The sequence below is a fragment of the Primulina eburnea genome, chromosome 12 (assembly GCF_022965805.1).
Source record: "Primulina eburnea isolate SZY01 chromosome 12, ASM2296580v1, whole genome shotgun sequence".
NCBI lineage: Eukaryota > Viridiplantae > Streptophyta > Magnoliopsida > Lamiales > Gesneriaceae > Primulina > Primulina eburnea.
Window position 1 is genome coordinate 1213241 of NC_133112.1, and position 26841 is coordinate 1240081.

Consider the following 26841-nt stretch of genomic DNA (forward strand, 5'->3'; position numbering starts at 1 on the left):
TAGTAGCCAGAAACGGGCAAGGAATAGTGTTAATGGCTCAGTCTTTGTGTCTAGATGGAATTTTCCCAGTTCATCTTGCAGGACTTTTGGCAGCAAGGGAATGTATGATAATGGCATCTCAACACCATTGGACCCATGTCATCCTCGAGACCGATGCTAGCAATGTTGCTAAATCTTTAAGCCACTCACTTCGATGATGAAGCAATTTTGTCTATCATACACGTTCTTGGATCAAGTTTATCTTTTTTTCGAGTTAAGCATTGCAAGCGCACAGCCAACACGGTACTCATTTTTTGGATTCAAGGATTAGTTCAGGGTGAATCTATATTGTATAACATATAAGTCGTTCAGGTAGAGGACTAGAAGAACTCGTTCTTAACTTTTATCAGAGGAAGCATAAAAGTTCAATGTCATCGTATAGATTTTAATTTGTGTTTCGGTACATCAGAGTATTTCACAAGCTAAGGTTAGAACTATTATTTACAGGTACATAAAAGAATCCACAACAAACGAATCGTCAAAATAATTTATCTGATGGCATTTCAGTGGATATTAAGAGCACGAAAATGCGACCGTGCTCCTCATACGGGAAGTATCATGCACCGTGTCGGATACTCTTGAAGGAGGCCAGTATCGGAACACGGATCTACCAACAATGTTTTTGATAGGAAGCGGACCCCTGGTAAAACAAAGAGCAACATAAATTTCACACTGCACAACATGTGGTTGGGAGAGTGCAGATTATCATATATTTCAAGATTTCCCAAGTAACTGAATCGAGTGGTTACCAGTTATGAGAGTCGAAGCTGTTATTCCGATTGTCTCCCATCACGAACACATGGCCTTCCGGCACAATCTGTGCGCAATAGATCCAATGAGGGATATGTTTTCTCCTAATAATAGTCCAAAACAAGCTTAAAGACAGAAAGAATAAGAGGTAAATGCAATTACCAATAAATCCAGTTCATATTCAAGGGGTTCGGAGATAAAATCCTCTTCTTGGGCAATACCATTGATCACCAATCTCCCATCACGAACCTGCAGGATGCAAAATAATTACTAGTTGACGAGCAAAGACAAGAGAAGACCAAAGGAAAATAGTTTGAAACACTACAGGAGATTACTTACTTCGACCGAATCACCAGCTGTTGCTACTACTCTTTTGATAAAAACATCTGATGAACTAAAACCCAACTCCTGCAGATTAAGTTAAACAGAAATGATTGAGCCATCGCCTTTCTCCGAATTAAATTTTTTAAAATGCTATTAACTCAACAAAATATACCTGAAGGATTGAAGGGGCCTTGAAAATCACAATATCTGAGACTTCCGGCTGCCTGAAAACATAAGAAACCTGAAAGCCGAAACGTAGGAAAAAGAGTGAGTCCCGAAATCATTCGCCCTATAGGCCATTTTCTTAGCTGAAGCTAAAAAAACTACAAGGAATGAATAATAGTTCACATATCATAGTTAACAGAAAAAGAGTGAGTCCCGAAATCATTCGCCCTTTAGGCCATTTAGTTTATAGTACTATACTAGTGCTATAAACTGTTCATTGCAAAGTATAAACGATGCAACTGCAGAACAATTCCTATAAAGCATTGAGAAACACGAACGAACCCATCTAACAGATTGTGATTGTTTTGGTTTAGTTGGAATTTGGAAATATACCTTTTCAGCTAAAATTCGATCACCCACATCAAGGGTCGGGTACATAGACCTCGAGGGAATTGACCTCGGCTCAGCCAAAGTCGATTTAAACAAAATGCTAACGCTGAAAGCCGTGAAAGCTGCCTTTGCATCCTCAGAGCTGAAACAAAGATTCATCAATTTCAACATCCAACTGTTGCTACTACTTCCAGTCCTATGTGGTAAAACCTTTACACTGCTAGAACCAGCACTCTTAGTCGTCGTAGCCAACGCCGCAGAACATCTACTGCCTTTGCTACTGTTGTCGTCGCTACAAAGGGTCCCTCCTTTATCCACCTCCGTGCTCGAGGGCTCATTACAGGGCAGCCATTTACAACCCTGCAAGAACGGAATCATAGACGAAGCCTTAATCGGTGAAATCCCCAACACATTCACTTTGGAGTAAGTCCCAACTGACTTAATCAAAGAACTCAGACTGACAGCCAGGGGTGATTGAGAATTCCCACCAACAATTTCCTCAGACAATGTCGAATACACGAACGCCATTGAATTGATGGGATTAGATCTTGAGCTGGAACGGCGGAACTCCGAGTAACTGGAATCAGGCTTCTGTGACGGCGGATGATGGAATATTCTAGATCGAATCGCGCATTCGTGGAGGAATCGAGTTCCAGCACACTTGGAGGAGGCAGCGGAGGTGATGTTGGAGGCGATAAAGCCTGAGTAGGTGACGGTAAGTCGCACAGCCATAACCGAAAATTGTAATAAGCTGATCAAAAAGTAGAGGAAAATTTCGTGGTTTGTGATTTTAATTGAGATGAACAAGAGCTCTAAAAGGCGAATGAAGCCATCGGAACGGAAGAGAGAAACGATGAACAGGAGGAAGGAGGGAATTGAAAGGTAGAGTTCCGATCAGTGCGCAGGGTAGATGACGAATAAATATGGAAGATCGACACCCTACAAGCGGCTGAGATAGGGTGGAGCTCTGCCGGAGAAGGTGGAGAGCTAGATAGCTGTTGGGGTGCGAAATTTTCATCAGCGATCATGCTCTTCGGTTTAAATATCTAACTGAAAGACGCTTATACCCTTTAGATAGGGGAGTCATAACGGAAGGACAGTTTGATGTCACCTTGTAATTTGAATCAGTTGGTTGGGTAAATTTGTACTCTCTGATCTGTTAAGACTTTTGACTAATTTTTGTTTTGTTGACTGGCTCTAGCTTCCTGGCTATTTCCAATGTTAAGAGTGATCTTTTTCTTGATTGCTTTCACACCTTCATTTATTTTTATTTTTTTATTAATTAAAAATGATTAAAAATTTGCTGCATATATGATATATATATATATAGAGTAGGTCTCATGTGAGACCGTCTCACGGATCTCAATCTGTGAGACGGGTCAACCCTACTCATATTCACCATAAAAAGTAGTACTCTTAGCATAAAAAGCAATACTATTTCATGGATTACCCATATAAAGATCCGTCTCACAAAATTTGACCCGTGAGACGGTCTCACACAAGTTTTTGCCATATATATATGTACATATTGAGTTCAAATATTGATTATATTATATGTAAGTAATCATATTGAAAAATATAAGAACAAGCTAAAAGTATTTTTGAAAACTCATATGTCAGAGAATTCTACATTACCTAAAATTTGAATTATAAAATATTTTTAAAAACATTTTGTTAACAAATGATAAATTGTTCAAAAATTTCCAAAAACAAACAAAATTTTGATTTTAGTTCTCCTGGCGAAAAAGTTATTTGGATATTTTTCAGTAGGTTTCTTGTGAGACGGTCTCACAAATCTTTATCTATGAGACGAGTCAACTCTAACGATATTCACAATAAAAGTAATACTCTTAGTATAAAAAATAATATTTTTTTATAGATGACCCAAACAAGAGATCTATCTCACAAAATACGACTCGTGAAACCGTCTCACAAAAGTTTTTTTCCTTTCTTTTGTTCCGTTCTACGGAGTTCTATGGCTAATTGATATTAATGATAAATTTTTTTTTCAGATGAAAATCAGTACAAAATAATGAAAATATGATTATAATAAATGATATTTGAGTACGAACGATTTCATATATGATGCAAAAGATAAGCTTCTGAGTATGTAATTGGAACAACTTTGTTAATATCAACATTTCTTTTACATATTTAGCTATTAAAATATCATATATTAATATTATATATGAAACATTTAATATTCAAATATCATTTTTTTTTTTTTGTTTTGGATTTATATTCGAGAAATACACGTGGGTTCACATTTTATTGTGAATAAGAGTGACATAATTTTTCAAATTTATATGTGAGTCGAAAGCTTTAAAGCAAACTTATTAGATCACGAATGGCCAAGACATCGCATTTATTCACGTCGAGCCTTCCAAACTTTGAAGTTTGTAAAAGTCATATTCTAACCCGGTGGTAATTTATCTATAAAAATTAATTATAATTAAATAATTTTTATTTTTATAAATATACAAAGTATCTTCTTAAAAAACAATAATTATATTATCATTTAAGTATGGTTCATATAACAACGAAAGACTCATTAAAAAAAATAATTAATCGATAAGAATAATAATTTGACGAAATTAACCCTTGGTCCAAAGGCAACGAATGCCAGTCAATCAAACTTTTATTTAATATTTTTAAGAGTAGGTCTCTTGTGAGACGATTTCACGAATATTTATCTGTGAAACGAGTCAATCCTACCGATATTCATAATAAAAAATTATACTCTTAGCATAAAAGAAATATTTTTTATAGATGACCCAAATAAAAATCCATATCATAAAATATAATCAATGATATCGTTTCACACAATTTTTTTTTTTAATTTTTTTTTTTGTGTTAATGTTCGAGAGCATCACAAGTACGTTGAAAGGGTCAAATGCATCAATTCCTCCAACAGTCTATTTTTGGGAGACAACATTCATTTTTTGCCCTCCTCATTAAAATAATAAATTTAATAGTATTAAATTTTTTTGGTAGCTTTCGGGTGGTTGGTACTTGGTTGAATTGCTTCAATTTATATTATTTCTTTTTTATTTTTTAATTTCCAATTTATATTATCTTACTATACGAATTTGTAAAAGTCAATAAATCGATTTTTGATTTGTTTTTTTTAATTGCAAGGATGATTAGCGACGAAGCAATTCCATAAATATATTTAATTTACGCAACTCAATAAACACAATCAAGTATTCTAAACTTTTGGGAAAAATATTGTGAAAATATTTTTTATTGTATCCCTATAAGATATAACCGATTCCATGGTTTATAACCATCATATAAATTATTTGTTAAACAATTTATTTATGACGTGAGAACTTGTAACCGTTATCGAGTGGTTTTTATTATAAATAAATATATGTTTTCTAAAAGAGTATAGATTAAAAAAATTGATTACCATTTAATCAAATAAGTTACCTCGAGGGGAATGTTGGTCAAATAGCATAGTGAATACAACGGGGCTTGTGAAATTGGGCTACCCAATTAACGACGAAAGGCCCAATTTTTGAATCCTAACATTTGAGGTCCAAGAAATTCGAATATGTCGATTTCACAACGGGGATTGGCTTGTGAAATAGAGCAGCATTTACGGTTTTAAAGTGCCAAAAAATGAATTTTTAAAAAATAGTTTAGAGATGTTTTAATTAGAATAACATATAAATTTGTTCAAACACTTTTAACTGTAACAAAGTTTGTATAAAATAGTTGTTCAAACACATATTTATTTTTAAAATATTATAATTTTTTTTTTGTGTAAAAAATACTTTTACACAAACGTTTTATAAATACTTATATAAACCGAATCATAAAAACATTGAAAATTCCACACAAAAACCAATTCAATGCCCATGCAGGTTTGAATTTGCTGTGAGGCATTCTTCTTGAACAGTACCAGTACTGCAAGAAAGATAGGTCGAAAACTGCCATTAAAATAGAAAGCGATGTTGAGAAAACGCATGGTGGAGGGTGGGGGTCTCATCACTAATCATGCATGCACCCAAACAATCCAAAGTCAAATTATTTTATATATTTTCAAATATAATTTAAATTTCAATATTTTTAATAAAAACTAATGCTATCAAAGTGTGAGTAGGTCTCTTGTGACACAATCTCAGGAATTTTTATATGTTGGATGCATCAATCCGTCTTGCGTTAAAGTGTATGGCTTGACGACCGGTTTGATCCAAAACTTAGCAGTAAGCCTCGAAGATATCTGATCTCAGTGCGACCTCCCAGTCTTAATAACGAAGGGTTGATTGGTGACTATCTAGCCGAGGATGCAAGATATACACACTCTACCCAGCCCTTAGGGCATCCGCATCCGTCGGAATTAATTCATGTTAATAACTCTCCATCTCATCAAAAATGATGGGGTCCACGAGCCACATATTCATTACATTAACACTTCCCCATTATTAACACACACCCACATTCATTTAATTTCACTACATTTAAGAACCGTTGGTGAATAATGTTAGCGACGGTTTTTCAAACACTGTCGCTATTAGCGACGGTTTTTAACGAATTCTTGCACAAATAACGACGGTTTTTACAAAACCGTTGCAAGTTGCGATTTTTTTTTAAAAAATAAGAAAGTAGTGACGCTTTTGAATTTGCGACGGTTTTTCAAAAACCGTCGCAAATTTCGGATTAACGGCGTTCATTCTGATGAATTTTTCTGCTGACTTGGCACAAAAAATTAATAACACCTCCACCCACATTGGTGCTTTAATGTTAATGGGTGTTAATAACACCCATTAACATACCAATGTGGGTGCCCTTAGATATATGGACATCACTAGTTATTTTATATATATATATATATATATATATATATATATATATATATATATATAATTTTAAAAATGAAAGAATAATATTTTTTGTCTTCTAACTATCGTACATTTTTCATTTTTTTCTTATCATCAATCAATTCATAGTTTTTTTTTTTTTTTCAACTTTAGTCATTTTCCGTCGAGATGCTAACATGACATCGGAAAATGATGAAATGACAATGAAAAATACTGACGTGACGTCGAATATTGTTGATGTGTTTGATTTCATGTTAACATTCCGATGAAAAACGCCTACAATTTGAAAAAACAGTGCAAGTTTTATAATAGACTAAAATCGTGAACTGGCTTATAACCAATTATCTAAAAAAGGTTAGGTGAGCGGCTACCCACCACCTAGCACCTATATGGGACGCCTCGGTGGTTTTTTTTTTTTTTTTTAATTTTAATTAATTATAAAAATATACAAAATATTGTATAATAAAAAAAATTAATCAAAATATGCACAAGTGTGTCCAACATTTTCATTATTATTTTTTATACATCTTAATAATGTGCATAAATTTTTTGTGACATAAATTTCAACAAGATATGCATAAATTTGTTTAATCAATTTTTTTTATTTACTAATTTTTGAAAATTCATTTTTTTTTAAAAAAAATGAACTATGTAGACAGTTTGTTACTCGTCCAGTCGGTTTAGACGACCGATTTTTCCAGTACCTCTTAGAGCCACCAATTTGATAAAAAAAAAAAAAAAACAAGACAATGCCATGAAGTCAGTCTTAAGTGCCACCTTTCGGTCCGATCACAAACAAGCCAAGGAAGCAAGTGGGAAGAAGCCTCACGGCCGAGTCATTGTCATTTTGAAATTAACCAAATAAATGTACATTAGAAAAAATAGGCTTGTATGGATTTACATTTCATTTTCATGATGCAACAAGTGGGTGGCAATGGTCGGCGATATGTCAACCAAGATCTACTATTTGCGGAACAAAATCAAATAGTGCATCATCCTATATATTAGGCGGTGTGAGTAGCTATCTATTCAATTGAAGCACAATAAATTGCATCAATCTTAGCTTGTTAGCTTATGATTATTGGTGTCCGCAATCTTAAACCTTCAAATCTAAATTTTATTTGGAGTTTGTAAAAAATTTAAAAATCTCAATTTCTATAAAAAAAATTCTCCACGATCATAAATTCACTAAACAAGTTTTTGTCGGGTCCTAGCAATTAATACATCATTTCAACTCAGTTTCTTTGTGAGGTCATCCTAGTAGCTTTCATCACTCCTATGTATAATATAGTGTTATCCCTAGTCTATAATTGATCTAAAACATAAAAAAAAAAAAAAATTAATTTACAGTCTAGAAAAACCATTTTCAAGCAATATTAAATAATAATCATATATTTAAATATGGAATTCATCAAATACAAAACGATGATGGATCTATGATGTGCGTTTTAAGACTAGAAATTGTATTGAAATAATAATTCATTTATTTGTTAATGTTTTTTTTCCAAAACAATGCATTCTTTTTCTTGACCGTTGATAGCCTAACTATTTTTCCGGTACAGATTCGAACCAATCAAATTGAAATTATATTTTTTAATACTGGATTATGGCTTAAATATCGAGTTAGTTTTACAGGCAAATTTAACATTTCAGAACCAAACAGAGGTTAAGTTGTTCAACTTGTATGGCAAAGGAAAAAGACTGAGGGCGAATGGAACTAGTTCACCGAAACGAAGAACAAGCTATATTTTTACCGGAACTTATATGATATGAAAGTCGAAGAAGATTTGATTCGAAAAATTCGAATTTTGTCTGTGTAATAAAAGTTCGAGATTTAACCCGTAATCTTTAATTAAGATCTTCAAAAGCATTTTCACATAATCCCTTGAGCCAAAATATGAGAATGGCCTCCTTTCTGTAATGCTAATATTCTTACGACTAGATTCCACACAGGTACTTGGTTAGACCCATAAAACACATGAAAATTTCTTGTTCAGGCCATTTCCATTTTTCTCAGTTCACTTGAGAGCTTTGGCTGGAGTGGGAATAGCGAGGTCCGGCCAAGAAAAGTAATCACCGTCGTCGTTGCCACCAGCCATCCGCCACGTGTTGCTACCCGGAGACTCGCACACAGAAGCACCATTAATAACACCGCTCATATGCTCCAAGGGCCATTCCAACATACCAAGCCCATATTCCAGGCCAGCACTGATCCCGACCCCGTACATATTTGACTGGAAAATCCCATCAGTTGTTTCCATTTGTCTATCCAACCAAGAACTCGAATTCCCAGAATCTGGCCGTCTTGCAGCCTCGTTCAAGTTCAGTTCCTCGGGGGGTCCAGACAGCGGACCTGGACCAGGATTTGTAATCAACCCGTTAATGGTTTGAGTTTCCGCCGTCTCGTCTTTCTCCGTACTGCAAGAAACCAGACGGGCGGTGCTTGCAGGGGAGGCGCTAGTCGGTGTACTGGGGGCTATGCGGGGGCGTTTGTTCGAGGAATGGGTCTTGCGAGTACCTCCGCCGACGGGGACGTTTCGCAGCGCGCCACCTCGGGTCCAGTACCGGCGGCATGACTTGCAGAAGTGCCTGGGCTGGGAGAGATTATAGTTGTTGTAGTAGCAAAATTTAGTGTTGGTGGATTCGCAGCGTGGACACTGAAACTGCTCCACCTCCGTTCGGGTCCCTTGACGATATAGGGTGCGGTCACCGGATTCTGATGCCATTTCCAGTGCTTTCGAGTCGGGGTGTCGTGGTTTCTTGTTGTTTTGTCTGGTTTTCAGGTGGGGGGAGAAAAGAATCCTAGCAAGTAGATATGTACAAGTGTTACAGAAATCATCTTTTAAGCGGAAAATGTGTGCATATATAAATAATATCATATATCATTTGTCGATCATAATATCAGAGAGGAAATAATTTGAGCATTGTGCTTTATAATGATTTTTTAATATAAATTTTTTTCAAAATAATTTTAAACATGCAATTAATTTTAAAAATATCATGAATTTTTTTAGATAATAAACCTTCCATTAAGACTATTGTAAAAAGTCACAATATACTGTATTAGAAAGAAAAACAAGAAAGTGATATATAATTAAATCACTCGAAACTAGACTCATAGTTGATGACTTTACTAGCTAGATGATGTGCATCTTTCATATGTCTATTTTCTCATATGTTATGATATAAGAAAATCAGAGATCCAAAAAATGATTATATTTCTAATATGAGAGTTCCTTCATATCTTAGATCATCACTTAGTTGATTTACTATTTGAACTGCCTAAAGGGAATTTAAAAAAAATACATATAATATTGGTAAACTCGCGATGCAAACAAAAGTCCTTACCAAATGAATGTTGTCTATCAATTCTGCATCTTTCACCCAACCCGAATATCATATTATGAACGCATTAGCTCCCAACACACGCCTTAACACTGAATTTGTTCTTGGAAACATTGCATCTCGCATTGACATTCAATCTCAAATGATTAAATAGTGGAGCCTTCCACATCTGTTCAAATCTCATCAAACTTAGTACCAGCCTATCACACCTATCAATAACCTTACGAAAAACTTCCAACAAAGAGCAACCCCAATCGAATTTCATAACAACCGGCTATGAAAATCTGCATGTGCGAACTTGTAAATTTCATACCAGATAGCCAACATGTCATACAAAAAACTTCAAAATCTTCCTTCTTCAGGGCCTTCAACAATATTAATAATTGTTTTTGTTTGATAAAACAATCGAAATATTTGATATTTGAACTGATGTGAGATACAAAATATTTGAATTACACATTGTTATCACGTAAAACGACGTTCTCCATCATTTTATACATTAGAAGACCATATGCAGTTTGTTCGACACGTATGGATCAGAATTGTAAGTACAATAAATAGTTATTGATAACATACACACGCACATGTGTGTTTGTCAGTATATAGTCTCGGTGAAGAAGGAAGTGAAGAAAGAAATATATATGGTGAATGGGTTGGGACAGCATGATTGGTATTGATGGTGGATTCGCGTGGCTAGGGATATTGTGTGGTGTGCAATGCTGATTGTGTTGCTGCCACCGGATTTTAGGCGTGCCTAGGAATTACTGTGCGCTGTGCTGATTGTGTTGCTGCCGCCGGATTTTTAGGACTTCTCACTAAGAACTACATGCAACTAATATTTTTTAGTCAATTATAATATAATATATTAATTCAATTGTTTATATAGTGTGACTCACATAAAAAATATATACATATAATTATTTAGAATTCAATATATATATCAAAAATTTAAGCCATACCATTTTTTTATTATTTTAAAAATCGTTTCAAACCGTGATGTTTTGAAATCGATCCAAACTGGTATAGTTTATGAACTAAGGCGGCGATTTTACGATAGTTAAAAACAAATTAACTTGACAGAGGCAAGGTTAATTTTGTTTTTTTTTTTTGTGCTGCAAAAAACATTAGAAAATTGAAGTTGAAATTATTGATGGGATTTGAATGAGATGGTTTACGTGTTATTTCTGATTTCAAAATTGATCCTGAGAAAGAAGGTGACGTGTGTATTAGTTAGCAGTACGTGGTAGCGCGTTCGCGTTGACTGAAGAGGAAAATCAGAGGGAGACTGGTGCGGGTGGTTGCGTGGCACCGTACGGAAACACGTGTCGGTCTATGATGACTCTGTTCAGGCACGCGCAGCTTAACTCACACAGAATCTCTGTTGTGCTGCTGTGTTAGGTCTCTTTCGCCTTATAAATTTCATAGTACATTTCACCTGGGATGTTCAAATTTCCACTAAATAAATATCACACACATTTGTAGTTTTTTTTTAAAAAAATAAAATCGAATGTTTAGTTGAAAACTTGAGATTTTAGCGTGAAAAAATTTGAAAGAAATGTAATTTATTTTTTACTAATATTTTTTTCCCTAATATTGTGCATATTAAATTATAAAGTTTTATCTTTATACATTATTGGTATTTGCGATAAATTCTGGATATGATAAATTATTTAAAAGAGTTTATCTATTAATGAAACTCTTATTTCCAAAGACTAAACTTTAAGGTAAAAGAAACCTATAAATAATAAAAAATATATGATGGGAGCGATGGATGAACACAGATGTCATAGGAGAGTAAATTCGGGAGTTGTTTCGAAGAGATCAAGTGCTCAAATCAAGACGTATTACTGTGTTGTCGTAAAATGTTGAAGATAAGCAGACAAAACATCTAACCACAGTACTAATTAGAGCATTGTTCATCAAACAGAATTTCGGCTTCATAAACGTTCCATCCGTAGCTTTGGTTATTTAGTTTGATAAATGTTTTGAATACACTTTGTTAATAGAGTTATTTTTTTTATTAACTAGTACTGATTTTGTAAATGGACAAGTTTTTATGGTAAATCTTTTATCCTAAGTCAACACACAAGTGTTGTGTATATATTTTTACACGACTAGTATGAAACACGTGTGATGCACGTAAATATCAAATTTATGATAAAAATTAAAAAATTTATTTTTTTAAAAAAATAATTTGAATTATTTTGTTATCTATTTGAGTTTAATCTCTTGTTATATTGAGCGAATAAATTAATTAATAACTTATATAATTTACTTTCAAATTTTTTTCCAAATTAAAATCCAAGATGTTAATTTTATATTATACAATAAATTATAATTAACATATTATATAGAACCAATTGTACTACCGAAATTTGTATATTTAATTTATAAATTTGTTTGATATATAATATTTTTTTATAAATGGCTATTATTATCCATTTTTTAATATTAAATAAAATAGTTATACAATAAGTGAGTCGTGAGACAGTAAACAATATACAATAAGTGAGTCGTGAGATAGTGAAATTAATTGTTTAAAAATAATGCTTTAAATTTATATATTATGAGAGTCGATCTTGTAACTGAAGTCAAAAACAATTTTAGTTCTGCTTTTGGTTTCAGTGTTCTTGAAATCATGGTCGAGTTTACCTGTAGACCTCTATTACTTAAATCTTAAACATTCTTAGCAGATGTTTCAAATATTACCAAATTTTGTTTATTGAATGTATAAATTTATTTGATATATAATTTTTTAAAAAAAGTAACTAAAATAAAATTTCTTATTATAGCTAATCTATTTGAATTCTTCTAAAATATTCATATTTTATGATATTATTGATATATTAACACTCATAATTGTTGATATAAATTCTTCTAACTCTTTATTTTCATATCTTAGTTAAAAAATCAAAAAATATGTTAGTATTAAATTTCATATTATTATATACTTATCATGTTATTCTACTTATTGCATATATAATTAATTTTTTTTATATTTTTTCTTGTGATACTATAATTTATTACTTAATTAGAAACTGCACTAAAAATATAATTACAAATTTGCATTAAAATAATAAAATATGATGTAGAGAGAAAATTTAAAAGATAAAATATTTATGATATATTATAAAGATGAATTATTTGAAAAAATTAATCAGGAATTATATTTTATTCTTGAAATAATATTAATTTTTACAATTAATGAAATTGTAGTGATAATTCGTTAGCGTTTGTTAGAATTTACATAAATATAAAATGTGGTTAATTAGTATTAATTATTAATAGACTAAGTGTGAAATTACCACATATGTTACTTGATAATGAAAATAAGTAAACATATAAAGTTTAATTATGTCCGTTCACAATTGAAAAACTTTTCAAGTATTCACACTTTTATTTATAGGTATTAATATATAATATATTGAATAATAAAAATGAATAAACATGTGAAAGATAATCATGTACATTCACAATTGGAAAACTTTTCAAACATCCACATATTTATTTATTATTAATAAATAAATAGATAGATTAATTATGTTTTATATTATTCATCTAAGCTCAATTGTATGATAAATTCTATTATTCCACTGTATTTTGTGTTAAAAGTATTACGACATACACAGAACAACCCCATTTGATTCTCACACTCTCCATCTATTTAATAATTTTATGTCAATCAACTCTTTCAATAGATATTGTTATTTGGCTACTAGAAAAAAGACCAACAATAAATTGTACTGAAATTCTCAAGTTGGTTCACAACATAATCACACAGCAAGAGCACACATCCAAAAAAAAAAAAAAAAAAAAAGGGCACAATACAAGTTAAGATATTTACATCAGTTTCTGGGCTTTAAGTTGACTAGCAACGGATGAAGCTTATGAGTGGTTAGCCCCAATGTATCCACATTTTCTTCTTCCCCATCCTTCAGTCTCCATTCGAATTCTTGCACCAATCTGCCGATAGCCACGCAAGATATAAGCATCGCTTGTAGAGAGCCGGCACACACTCTCTTTCCACCTCCGAAAGCCATTGTTTTGTGCAATTCCATGGTGTCGTCTTTTCCGGTTATAAACCGCTCGGGGATCCATTTTTCGGGAGTTTCCCACACCTTTTCATCCATGTTACATCCGTATAAGTTTATAGCAACCTGCAGATATACATAATTCCATTGTATGGTTTATGCATAATTACGCAAAAAGTATATATATCAAGAGGTTAAGGAAATTGTGAATAACCTCACTGCCTTCTGGGATATCATAACCTCCTAATTGTGTGTTTGCATTCACGTATCTTAGCGGGACAATAGGAACTGGACTGTGCTTCCTTATTGTTTCATGGAAAACAGCCGCCAAGTATGGCAGTTGGCACAACTTCTCTTCCTCGAGTTTGTCCAGTCCACATATATCTTGAATTTCCGACAACAAACGACTCTGTTTACATAAAAAAATATCATAGCACACAGTCATGTAAAAATACACCAAAACAGAGATATGGTTAGAAGAAATCACAAAAGTCCAATAACCTGGTTCTCGGGATCTTTAGAAAGTTCGTACATCGCCCATTCTGAGGTGACTAATGTAGTATCCGATGCTTCAATAATGGCTTCCCAAAGCAGCATTAGGATTTGTTGTTCGGATAATGTGTTTGCTTCCGATAATAGATAATCAAGATAACAGTTGAGTTCCTGCCACAATCTTTAATCATTAATGCAGAGGGAAAAATAGATTCAAAAGACACGGGCATACAGGGAGAGCCGTGTTCACTCTGAGAAAGAAAAAAAAATCTAAAAATTAATTGAATCTCTCCCTTTGGAATTCATGGTCCATCCTGATTTTAGGTCTTGAATACCTCTCCTGAAGAAATACGTTTCTTCTGCTGCTCGATAAGGGCCTTCATCACAGCTTGCCGGTTGAAATGCATCTGCTGAATTTTATGTTCAAAGCTTTTATTCGGGATCCATTTTAGATGTGGGACAAAATCTCTCCAATCCACCTCGATTGCCCCTTCCATTGGGTCGAGTACCAAAATCTTGAATATCTCCCCTCTAGACAACGTAGAGCCAAGATCCTTCACGTAAAGGGAATCCACATCTTCTCCAATAGCCTATGTGGCAAAGAAATTGTTTCTAAAATTTTGGGACTTGGTGAAAACACAATGTTATATCACTCACTGGAAGTGGATGAGCTCACTTGTTTCAGTGATAATCCAAAAAGTTCAGATTGAAATATATTTCTGAAATCGACAGCTTCAAGAGGATGCGCGTTCAAATGAGCATGGAACCGATCACAAATGTTCTGTATCATAACATCCCTATGAATACGATGACGTTTCTGCAATAACCATTGTATTTAGTAATAATCACTTGCAACATGAATAACCATACACTAGGTGAACACCTTTGACAGAACAAACCTGAGCGTTTGGTCCAAGGGTACTCGTAAGTAAATGACGTTTGGCTGCCTTGTAAAATTCATTATAGTCACTCATCGCTACTATGCTTTTATCAGACGTGAGGATCTTCAATGCATTTGAAAGCTTTCGTGTAGAGATGGATGTGTATTTCGTCACCATAGCCTAAAGCAAAACGAAGCATGTGTAAGTAAGAATTTTTTTTTGGAAACTCAATCTTTTGATATATTTGGTCAAAAAGCATGTTATCTATGCTGCCACTATGTTGATTTGAGCTTAGACAATGAAATAAATAAACTAAATTCATCGCCAGCATTATTAGAGCTGTAATCCAACCATCAGAGTTGACATTCCAGATTAGCATCAGAATGAGTACTCCATAAAATCTACGACCATATGTTTTTGCACAGGAAGAATTGATTGAACTTGTCGATCTGATGAAATATATGCAACATAACTGTCACTCAGATTCAGCAGCGGAGCGCGAGAAAATGAATCTGGTCACGAGTGACTAATTAATAATCAAGTTTTTACAGCCAGCAGAAAAAATCTTAAATGAAAGACAAGTTACACAAAACCAACAGCGCGTATAAGTTTCAAAAGAAATTTAACACCTAAAACTCATTTCACTCTTGTCCCTTCTGGTATCTTTACAAACACAATGTCATTCCATTTCAAGATCTTATGATATTAGTTCATCATGCACTGATGAAAGGTCAAGATACAAACATCAAAAGAGATTGGACGACTGCTCTATCGACAAAATTACACATCAACACAAAAACGTCTTAGATTTATGCTCTACCATATATGTAAATTACAAGTTTAATGAGAACCAAAATTTGAGAGATAAGGAACTTATATCTACCTCCTTCGCAACATCTGTGGAGTTGAGAACAATCATATTGTTCGACCCCATCTTGATAGAATATATAGGACCATATTTCTCAGCCCATTTGATGAATGTCTTGTGCGGTTTCTTCTCATTTACTTGTAGTAGATTGCCAATTACTGGTAAACCTGGCACCTCTGCATTGGGTACGCAAAAACTAACAAGGTTTAATGAAGTTTTTGGATTAACAGGAACTCATTCTTGTACTGAGGAAAGACACGTGATTTTTGCAAGAATAATGCTAGTAATATTTGAGAAGCTAATCACCATTGAAATGGTTCAAATATTCTCAATTTCAGGACATATCTTCTCTCTGATTAAATGATCGTTGGTACCACAACTGATTAATCAGATCACGATGAGTTCAAATCATTGAACAAATATAAATGAGAAATGTCATCATAAAATGCATCGAGCTTGAAGGGCAAAAATCTCGCACCACTCAGTCTCTAATATACGTCTAAATCACTGCATTAACTTTTAAAGTGAAATTAATAAAAAGCTTAAATGAATATAATTGTAACCAAAATTGACTAAATCATCACTAACTAAAACCCACGATCCTTCCCATTACAAAGTAAATCAATCGTTAAATATTTTTAAAAAAATAAAAGGAAAAAAAAAGACTTAACGGGGTGGAGGAAGGTGGCCAGAAGATCTTTTCTTTAGATTATTCACATATTCTCTGATGAAAAACAAAGTAATCCCACCAACAGCAATAGCTGGGCCACCAATCGCAGCTTCCAAAGGCAGAGCTTGAAGATTCAGAAGCGTATCCATTCTACCCAGATACTCTTTTTCAAGATTTCAGTAAAATTTATCTCAGTTTCTGCGAAATTTATTGAGCCATTGATGCTCCTGATAATATGCTGAAGGAAAACAACTCAGAAAACGATAAAAGGAAATCATATGTCATACGATTAAACTAAAACTGAAAAAAGAGGCATTGGCTCTCCAGACAAAGAAGACGGCACCACCCTCGTCGTTTCTTGAATTTGGACAGTCGAGGGAATTGTGCTCTTGGGCTTAATCATGGCAAAGAATTATGACGTCCACTTTGGCATATATTTTATTATATACGGGAAACATTACATGTTCGCATGATATGATCACCGGCACCGAGGAGCCTTGCTTAAAATCTCGATTCCTTATATTTATTGTAATATTAATGCGTCGTGTGTTTGTATAATATTTTTTTATAATTTATTTATTTTATATTTAAATAATAATCAAAATGTAATTATAAAATATAATGAGAGATTACCTTTACATTTGATATATGAATTTAAAAATAAATGAAAAAAGAAAAAAAAAAGATATGGATGATTGAACCTAGACAACTTGATATTTTAAAAACAAAGACTATATATGTTGAATTGCATGTTAATTATATTAAAATTTTAACATTTTATTAATATATAATTATTAAAACAGGAGACTAAAAGATTTTAGTCTTCACATTTCTGACTCTTGAGTTTTAACAAAAGTCTCCGTTTCAATTTCTCTTTCCAACGAGAAAGCTTTGTATCTTCATCCCGAATCTTGCTTGTGGTTCATGGATTTCAATTTTTTTTTTTTTGGTTTTTAATCATTTTTTTTACTCCATGCTCGTGATATTTCCTCCCAAAAATGAATTCTATTTGATAAAATCTGTCCTAAATTTCAGCTGCGTTACAACCATATTCGATTTCTTATCATAGTAAGACCGTGTGTTTCGATTTTTTATCACGAAAATAAATTTGGGAGCTGGAAGAGGCGTAGACGTGCTAGCAGCATGGATTGAATTCCTTTCAAGTTTGAAACTTTTAAATTATGGTGATTTATGACTTTCACTTGTATTTTATTGTGTTATGTTATGTACTTGAAGCTTAAACTTCAATTACAAAATTGTTTATCTTGTTGAGATTTGAACTACAACTTGTATGTTTGGATCTTTTATGTATGCATTCTTAGATAGATGTTAGATGTTGCTACTCTATTTTTTGTTTCATTGGTTTTGTGGTATTTTAGGATTATTTTTTATCGTGAATATCGGTAAGAATGATCTGTCTCACAGATAAAGATTCGTGAGACCGTCTCATAAGAGACCTACTCATCTAAACAAAAACTTGTGTGGGATTGTCTCACGGGTCGTATATTGTGAGAAGATATCTTATTTAGGTCATCCATGAAAAATTATTACTTTTTATCGTGAATATTACTTTTTATCGTGAATATCGGTAAGATTGACCTGTCTCACAGATAAAGATTCGTGAGACCGTCTCATAAGAGACCTACTCATCTAGACAAAAACTTGTGTGAGATTGTCTCACGGGTCGTATATTGTGAGACATATATCTTATTTAGGTCATCCATGAAAAAGTATTACTTTTTATGCTAAGAATATTACTTTTTATCGTGAATATCGGTAAGATTGACCCGTCTCACAGATAAAGATTCGTGAGACCGTGAGACAAACTCTTTAATCTAATAGAATCTAATTATAAGCTAATGAATAATGATAACCCAATTTAATGTTAAAAACGTAGGTTCATACCCGCAATTGTTGTGATTATGAACACAAAGTACTGTTGTTTTGAAGTAGTAAATAATATTCTATTATTAATGTAATATTATCCATTAATTTTTTGAATTATCAAAATTTAAGTAGTCCCTAGCTACTCAGATATAACTTAAAGTACCCGATTTAAACTAATATTATCCAATTTTAAAACAATCGTATATATTATAAGCAAATAGTAAGGCACTTTGACAATTTAAAACATAAATTCATTCTTGAAATTGTGCAATTGCTGGTGATTATAAACACAATTTATTATTATTATTATTATTATTATTACATACTGGGTACAAACTACCAGAATGTCTTGAGAAAGAGGACCTTTAAGTCTTTTTTCTCTCCATTCTGGTACCCAGGAGGTAGACATGTCAAAACGGGCTGGCGGGACGGTCCGACCCGCCACCCGCCGCAACCCGCCATTAGACGGGGCGGGGCGGGCCGGCCCGCATTTTGGCGGGTCTCTAAATGGTCAACCCAACCCAACCCACCTTGGGCCGCGGGTCAGGCGGGCCGACCCGTTTATTTTTTTTTAAATAAAAAAGGCTAAACATTATCGCAGTAAACATTGAAGAAAAATATATTTCAATCAAATAGTTTCATAAAATACTTAAAAACATTGAAATAAGAAATTAAGAAAGTATACAACATAATCCATAAAAAGCAAACTGATTAAACCAAACATGAAAATTGAGACATGGAAGAGAACATAAAGTCAAGGAAAGAGACAGTTGTAAATTTTATAAAATTTTATGTGTTCAACAATACACATAATTAGCAAACCTCCATCGGGTTCAAAAACTTTCACTGCAACTCGTCGGATTTCAAACGAAACCGCTCTTGGGTTCACAAACACCTGTTATGCTTAAAATTTATTTTTAGATTCATGAATAAAATTTACAGAGATTCAGATTTTACCAGAGTGAGTGATGGAGGCGAGGCCCATGAGAAAAATAAAAAATAAATAAGATAAGAGAGTGATGGAGGCGCATGAGACTTATTCCAATTTTTATGTAAAACTTAAAAATGTATAATTCTACATTAATTTGGCGGGCTTTGGCGGGCCAGCCCGCCCCGTTTGGGCCCAACCCGTCTTGGCCCGCAACCCAAACGGGCTCAACCCATTTGGCCCGCCTCCAGACGGGCTGCTATTTTATCAACCCAACCCGCTCAATTTTTATAGCGGGGCGGGCCGGCCCGACGGGCCTAACCCAATTTGACAAGTATACCAGGATTATTATTATTATTATTATTATTATTATTATTATTATTTGAAATAGTGAAGAGTTTTATATTATTATTATTATTATAATATCCATTAATTTTCTTAATCATCAGAAACTCGAGTAACCTCTACCATGAGATAACTCAAAGTATCCGATTTTAAGCTAATATTTTATAAATTTAATGTAATAGTACCTAATTATAAGAAAATAGTATGCTGATTTGACAATTGTTGGTGAGTATATATGAACCTAAACGTTGGTTTGAAGTAGTGAATATTGTCTTATTGTTGATGGTGTAAATTATTACCCTCTAACTATCTACGTCAGTAGAGATGATAATGGGATGAGTTTGACCAAAACCGAGAGCGACCTCGTCAAGAAAAATTTAGACTCTACCTCACCCTGAACCTGTCTTATTAATCGGGGGTCTGCCAAAATTATTTATATATATAATGATTACAATTCCTTCTTCAGCTTGTTTGGCCACAGCTTGTTTAATATTTTGCAGAATCGTTCAGAGAAAAGACAAATCAACTCATAATTTATCAGAAAAATTGAATTATACATATGACACATTCAAATAGACCTTGGGGTAAATGTAAAAGTAGTTTATTTAACTAGGCCATAGAAACACGATATTATGCAAAAGTGACACAGCTTTCTCCGCTGATAATGCTCGATTAACTCTTTCGTCTACCTTGGCCACCTCATAAGCTTACTCCGCTGCTCGTCGAGCCTCTTGAAAGGTTAATGAAAACTTGGTAAACCCCCTACAAGATGGAAACATACCCTAGAGATTCCATTTAACAAATCCATGATAAGATTAAACCCAACAGCACCTTATCCATCACGCACTAATTAAGCTGATAAATAGCACTGGAGAATGACAGTGGAACATGAAAAATTTACCCGAACAACGTTAAACACTCCTGAGTGGTTAACAACAACGGGAGAAACGGGAGAGATTGTGCTCCTGAGTGATAGGCACATCAAGAATTCCATTTTGCCAATGGCCTGATTGAGTTTCTCCATTCCTGAAAGTGTACAATATGACCCGGCCGTCTTTGCTCTCATGCCAAGCACTTTCGTAACGGCGGCCATTTGAGAAGAAATAGACCTCGAACCCATGCATAGTACCTAATTGAACGTAATGCATCTGACTATTATCGACGATTATCACGAAAGAAAGTAATTTGAAGGATTAGATTTTGTTAGGATCGTGTCTCACACTTGGGTAAGCGACCGATGAAGCTATTCTTTAGCTAAATGATTAGTCGAGTATGCTTATATTAAAGTGCAGAAATAATTCGAGACGATAAACAATAATAAATAATAATATTATCAACGTTAGGGATAAACACACAAAAATGATAGACTTAAAATCCGCCAATTATTTTCGTTTATTCAAAATTATTTTCACCCCAAATTTCGCTATTATTATTTATATTTTCTTACCGGACAAAAATTTGTGTGAGACTTTCTCACGGGTTGTATTTGTGAGACATATATCTTATTTGGATCATCCATGAAAAAATATTTTTATGCTAAGAGTATTATTTTTTATTGTGAATATAGGTAGGATTAACACGTCTAACAGATTAGTATCCGTGAGACGCTCTCACACGAGACCTACTCTTACCGATGTCGTAAATTTTATTAAAATTTCCATTTTAATATTTTGAACATTCTTATTATTATCATCAATCAGGATCACCAACAAAATCATTGTTACAATATGTTATCAAATTAATTTTAATATTTTTCAAATATATTTCGATTTTGGACAATTTTAATCATTTTTCATTAAATATTGATGATATTTGTTTACCACATCAATGCCACATAGCTCATGTAAAAAAGGACTCAAATTACCAAAAATACAAAGATAGCGTAGTTGACTAAAATTTAATAAGGTAAAAGAAAAAATTGCAAAAAAAAAAAAAGAAAGAAAAGAAAAATATACAAAAGTAAAAATATAATGGTAAAAATTTGTGTGAGACGGTCTCACGGGTCATATTTTGTGAGACGGATCTTTATTTGGGTAATCCATGAAAAAATATTGCTTTTTATACTAAGAGTATTACTTTTTATGGTGAATATGGGTAGGGTTGACCCGTCTCACAGATTGAGATCCGTGAGACGGTCTCACATGAGACGTAGCTACTCAAATATAATTTTCTCTTAATTTGTTCCTCTTTTTCCGATTACATTCTCCACTACTCCTGATATAGAGCACAGATATATGGTAAAAGAATTTTGTAAATTCAGATAATTATTTGTAGATTATAACTATTTTTAAATACTATTTTACTTAATTTTTCAACTGAACGTATGCCGTAAGGCATATCTACTATTATCATATATATTATACATATAGCACCCATTAAGCAATAGTTCCAGTAACAGTAAGGCTGCATGTGGATCTGAGGCCGGCTGTCGCCGAAGCTCCGGCCCCCTCTCTGACACGTACAGGCCACTTCATCGATAAATTTTAAGATAGTGATGGTAATTTCGAATTTTTTAAATCACTTTTTGAGCTTGTGTAAATGCTCCCTAAATTGTTAAAGTGCTTTAATTAAATATACATTAAAATCGGATCACAAAATTATACATCAATCCATTTACATAAAAATGTTTTCTCAGGTGGTCAAGAATTTTAAAGAAAGCATTGATTGACTATTTACTCGTTTAATCATGCATGGTTCAATTTTGTTTGCGTTAATAATATAATATAATTAATGCTGTGTTAACATTAATCTACCGTCTCCTTTAGCATTATCTATTTTTTTATTCCTTTTAAGAGTTAAGTTCTGCGCTTGGTAAAAAACACCTCATTCATGCAAACAATGTATATACAAACCAGTTCTCATGGACGTGGAGTACTTGATGGAGTATGTGAATGTTGAACTAGTGATTATCAGTTTGGTTATACACTTTTTTCGGATGAGTATGTTGTACAAAACCTATTCAATGCGATTTACCTAGTTAACTCAATATATATGTATAACCATAAGATACTGAATTTGATGAAATAAATTTCACTCTTTTAACCCATTTTTTACGAGTCTTCTTCTTTGTACACATTTTTCACGTAAAAAATTCCTCCGATATATATATTTGGCTTCTTGTGCTATTTGGCGGAACTGATATGTTTTCTCTCAACATCTTTAACAGCAAAAAATGTGTCTTTTAGCTTAAACCAAGTCATAATGAGAACCGAAGATTGTTCCACCATGCTCGATCTTTCTTTACAGATCACTACACCTTCACTGTCATCAAACTGCAAGTTCATGGAAATATGGCAACATTGCAACGCTCATACGACTGATTCTGTCGGCAGTGGAAGCGATCGGAGGCAAGAAAATGGGGTTTCCAGTGCACAAAAGATCAGTACTTCTAATCATGTTATATCCGGTACTGATCCCAGTTTGAGTTTGGGACGTGAAATGCTTGGATTGAATCATATCTCTGTGAGAATACCAAGAAATTTTCATCAAACACGTCGCGGAGGGGAGTTCAAAAGAACTTCAAGAATGGTGAATGGGATTGATAAGAGATCAACTGTTAGAGCTCCAAGAATGAGATGGAATTCTACTCTCCACGCTCATTTTGTTCAAGCAGTTCAACTTCTTGGTGGCCGTGAAAGTATGTCGAATTTATTTTTTAGTTATACTTTATATTTAAAAAATCAACCTTGGCAGCAGCTTCTTGATCATAACTGATAGATGGGTTTTCAGTACTCGTTTGGGTTGAATAAACATTTTAAAAACATTATCTGACTACAATTAATGTTTCCTACAAATATTATATTACAGGAGCAACACCAAAGTCTGTACTAGAGTTGATGAATGTGAAAGATCTAACCCTAGCTCACGTGAAGAGCCACTTGCAGGTGGGATCAGTCACTGAATTCAATCAATTTATTCATTGAAATTAGGGTAATTAGCAGAAACCTACCCCTTTCGTATTCTTCCATCTCATTTTCGTTGCCTTTTTAATTTCCTGTCTCTTTCGTACCACTTGTGGGGGATATGAGAATAAAGGTATTAGGACAAAATGGCATCTTTACCTTAAAATATTTTTCTCATTCTCTTTTCTCGTGTAAAATTTACATGCAGATGTATAGAACAGTCAAGACCACTGACAAAGGATCAGGTAATAAATAAAAATAGGATCTTTCTTCACAAAAAGGTCCCATCCCTGCCCACTTCCCATTATTCTCTTTGTTGGTGCTCGCATTTAATTATGATTAATCGCGACAAAATCTTCCATCAGATTTGCTCCCAAAACTTCAAACCAAAGCATGATTGTTCGGAATTTCACATGCACATCCTGACTCATACTGTATATATTCGTGACAACAGTGTGTGATGTAGATTTGTCTATCCTAGTATATTTTTACACAAAATATTTGTGTGACCATCTTATAAGTTTCATATTTTTTGTTTAAGTTCAGATGAGCAAACGAATTTTTTGTACGTAAAACTACACATGGAGTAACATTTTTGATATAACAGACTTACCCGTGTGAATTAGTTATAGTATTGACTCCGTTACAGAAGCTCACGGCCCGACAGATACGGGATTAAAGTTGCGAAATCATAAAGGGTTTGAAGATGAAAAGGCTGATATTATTAGTACTCGTTTTAATGCTTTCATCCCATTAGCAGCACCAGTTTCATCACTAGACTCGAATACATTTGTAGATGCTCAGAGGTGAGTGCATTCTGCACTTTCAGTTTCTATTTTGGTGCACTGCACTACTTTTTTAATGTTCCACAATCTTCTTTTTGCTGCTTTGACTTCTTTTATTTGAGAGAATTAACTCACAAGATCGAATAAAAAACTACATCTTTGTAATAAATAAATATAAACTAGTTTATCGTACACATAGATGTGTGTGTACAGAACTCTAAATATATAGAAACAGCTTTTGATCAGCCAACACCTAGTGATATAGTAGCATAAACCTCTTCAATACGGCTGAGACTTGACTTCGATCTCATATAAAGCTACCAAAAAAAACCCCACCCCACCGCATTGTAATGGAAAATAAATAGTTGAATTAATTTAAGCCTCAAGAAAATCTAGTCCAAAATACACTCATTCAACGTGCTCGTAAAAAAGTGACTTATATGACATCCATGGGCGGGCCTGATATTTTTTCCTTTATGCTTTTGTAAAATTATCACACTATCATATATGATATTCTTGTTCCAAGTACGTAATTTAGTTAATTACATCCTCTAGTACTTTTTTATGACCTTCAGAATTCCATGGACATCCTCTCCGAACGACGTCCATGTGATCGGTCCTGTACCGAGCAAGTTCAGAGGCGGGATAGTGGATGAGATGGAGGTATATGGAGTTGAACCAGAAGATAACAAGTTGCTTAATCTAGAGTTCACGCTAGGAATGTCAAGCTGGAAAGTTGCTAAATCATCGTATTGATCATAATTAAGCCTGTCGTTGATTGAATTCATTTGCCATATATATTTATAAGTTAAGCTGGAACATAGACTAATTAAACGCGCGATCTGTTTATTAATTTGTTTGTTCGTTTGTTTTATATTCATTTTTATTTTTGTGATCTTATATTTTCTCCGTATGAGAACAATTGTTGGAAAAACGAAAATGTGTAGGATAGTTGGATGGTTTGTTTTATGTTAGGTAATAAATCCAACAGGTATCATCCCAAAAATATTTCCTAATGAAGATATACCCTCATCTACTCATTATTGGTTTTAATAATTAATGTGAGACATTTGTAACATTCACAATCTTTTTACCACGGCAAAAATCGACGAAGTGGGAAAAACAGTTTATTAAATGAAAACTAAATTTTGACTAATTAAATAACTAAAATTTTATTTAGGCCAATCAGACGAGTTTGGGATTGAATATCCGCAAAACTGCAGGCGCAATATGGTTGATCTTCAAAATTTGCTTACCTATTTCCAATTCAGTTTTTTAATTTACTGCGGAAAATGGAAAATCAACTGTGTATAGAATGGAATAGACTTATCCAAGTTTGGGTTTTTGATCTAGTAATTAAATTTTCAAAATTAGGTTTTGTTACGTAGACTTTTATTTTTTGCTATTTCTGTCAAATTGCTGACGTGATATTCAATAAATCAAAATTTTTCGATATCACATCAATATTTTTTAGTATTACAAATAGGTCTGAAAGAAAAAACAATTCAAAGTTAATACATCAAAATTAAACTTTGAAAACTAAGTGTACAAAAAATATAAAAAAATAGGTTAATGGTCTTAAAAAAAATTATTTTCTCATAAATAGGACATGGTTGTTTTCTTGTCCTTGTTAAACTAGACAACATACGTTTGGCATATTATAGAAAATTAATTTAAGAGCACGACGTGCATTATGTATTTCTAAACGTAACATAGGTAAGGCATACCGACCTTTTTTTTTCCCGAAATAACCACGGGAATATCACTAGAGCAAATCAAGACAATCAGATTCACTGATAGAATACAAAAACAAAACGACAAGATGATAGTCCCTAGCTAGGATATTACAATCATCTACGAATAGACCTAAACAAGAGGTCAACAACCAGGAGAGCATCATATTGAACTACAACATTCGAAGCTTTTTTGCTGGCTCTTCATGAACCAAGTGAGAGCCTCTCGAATACTCAGTGCTTCGGCAATAGTTGGATTGAAACTGTATGTCAGACTACCATGCATTGCATCGATAACTTATATGTTATGGCATCCAGATTTATGTCACATAATATTTTATTTTAGGCAGACTTGTTCTTAAATTTGGAAATAAATAATTGAAAATAAAGACAGACGAAATAAAACCAAAGCACAACCCAACTTCAACGGTTCAGGATTTTGGGCTTCAATTTCTTGGTTTCAGGATACCCACAAGTGGT

General features: G+C 33.4%; 4 protein-coding genes across 4 annotated transcripts; 1 reads left to right on the forward strand and 3 right to left on the reverse strand.

Annotated features, from left to right (window-relative positions):
• Nucleotides 1-397: 397 nt before the first annotated feature.
• On the reverse strand, nt 398-2702 carry LOC140807884 (thylakoidal processing peptidase 1, chloroplastic-like). The gene is made up of 6 exons (XM_073164840.1): nt 1672-2702; nt 1286-1354; nt 1129-1197; nt 952-1038; nt 789-856; nt 398-679 (listed from the first exon to the last, which is right to left on the reverse strand). Exons 1-6 carry the CDS (start codon nt 2398-2400, stop codon nt 553-555), a joined length of 1149 nt encoding a protein of 382 aa, XP_073020941.1. The 5' UTR covers nt 2401-2702; the 3' UTR covers nt 398-552.
• Nucleotides 2703-8512: 5810 nt separating this feature from the next.
• Nucleotides 8513-9220, reverse strand: LOC140807838 (dof zinc finger protein DOF3.4-like). Its single transcript, XM_073164801.1, has one exon. It carries the CDS (start codon nt 9218-9220, stop codon nt 8513-8515), a length of 708 nt encoding a protein of 235 aa, XP_073020902.1.
• Nucleotides 9221-13555: 4335 nt separating this feature from the next.
• Nucleotides 13556-17199, reverse strand: LOC140808136 (ent-kaurene oxidase-like). The gene is made up of 9 exons (XM_073165168.1): nt 17069-17199; nt 16783-16979; nt 16127-16287; nt 15262-15423; nt 15039-15179; nt 14698-14952; nt 14372-14533; nt 14085-14279; nt 13556-13996 (listed from the first exon to the last, which is right to left on the reverse strand). The coding sequence occupies exons 2-9, from the start codon at nt 16928-16930 to the stop codon at nt 13685-13687; spliced, it is 1536 nt and encodes a 511-aa protein (XP_073021269.1). The 5' UTR covers nt 16931-16979; nt 17069-17199; the 3' UTR covers nt 13556-13684.
• A 5831-nt stretch (nt 17200-23030) lies between these two features.
• Nucleotides 23031-24407, forward strand: LOC140808285 (probable transcription factor KAN4). The gene is made up of 3 exons (XM_073165365.1): nt 23031-23578; nt 23749-23825; nt 24052-24407. Exons 1-3 carry the CDS (start codon nt 23143-23145, stop codon nt 24097-24099), a joined length of 561 nt encoding a protein of 186 aa, XP_073021466.1. The 5' UTR covers nt 23031-23142; the 3' UTR covers nt 24100-24407.
• Nucleotides 24408-26841: the final 2434 nt, after the last annotated feature.

What these genes read in the sequence shown, in the direction of transcription:
- LOC140807884 (XM_073164840.1), bottom strand. Translation starts at nt 2,400, where the DNA reads ATGGCTGTGCGACTTACCGTCACCTACTCAGGCTTTATCGCCTCCAAC. An exon ending in ATCGAATTTTAGCTGAAAAG is followed by an intron (nt 1,355 to 1,671) that starts GTATATTTCCAA and finishes TTCGGCTTTCAG; the next exon opens with GTTTCTTATGTTTTCAGGCA. An exon ending in AGGCCCCTTCAATCCTTCAG is followed by an intron (nt 1,198 to 1,285) that starts GTATATTTTGTT and finishes CTTAATCTGCAG; the next exon opens with GAGTTGGGTTTTAGTTCATC.
- LOC140808285 (XM_073165365.1), top strand. Translation starts at nt 23,143, where the DNA reads ATGAGAACCGAAGATTGTTCCACCATGCTCGATCTTTCTTTACAGATC. An exon ending in ACTTCTTGGTGGCCGTGAAA is followed by an intron (nt 23,579 to 23,748) that starts GTATGTCGAATT and finishes ATTATATTACAG; the next exon opens with GAGCAACACCAAAGTCTGTA. An exon ending in ACGTGAAGAGCCACTTGCAG is followed by an intron (nt 23,826 to 24,051) that starts GTGGGATCAGTC and finishes ATTTACATGCAG; the next exon opens with ATGTATAGAACAGTCAAGAC.
- LOC140807838 (XM_073164801.1), bottom strand. Translation starts at nt 9,220, where the DNA reads ATGGCATCAGAATCCGGTGACCGCACCCTATATCGTCAAGGGACCCGA.
- LOC140808136 (XM_073165168.1), bottom strand. Translation starts at nt 16,930, where the DNA reads ATGGATACGCTTCTGAATCTTCAAGCTCTGCCTTTGGAAGCTGCGATT. An exon ending in CCACAGATGTTGCGAAGGAG is followed by an intron (nt 15,424 to 16,126) that starts GTAGATATAAGT and finishes GTTTTGCTTTAG; the next exon opens with GCTATGGTGACGAAATACAC. An exon ending in AACGTATTTCTTCAGGAGAG is followed by an intron (nt 14,534 to 14,697) that starts GTATTCAAGACC and finishes AGATTGTGGCAG; the next exon opens with GAACTCAACTGTTATCTTGA.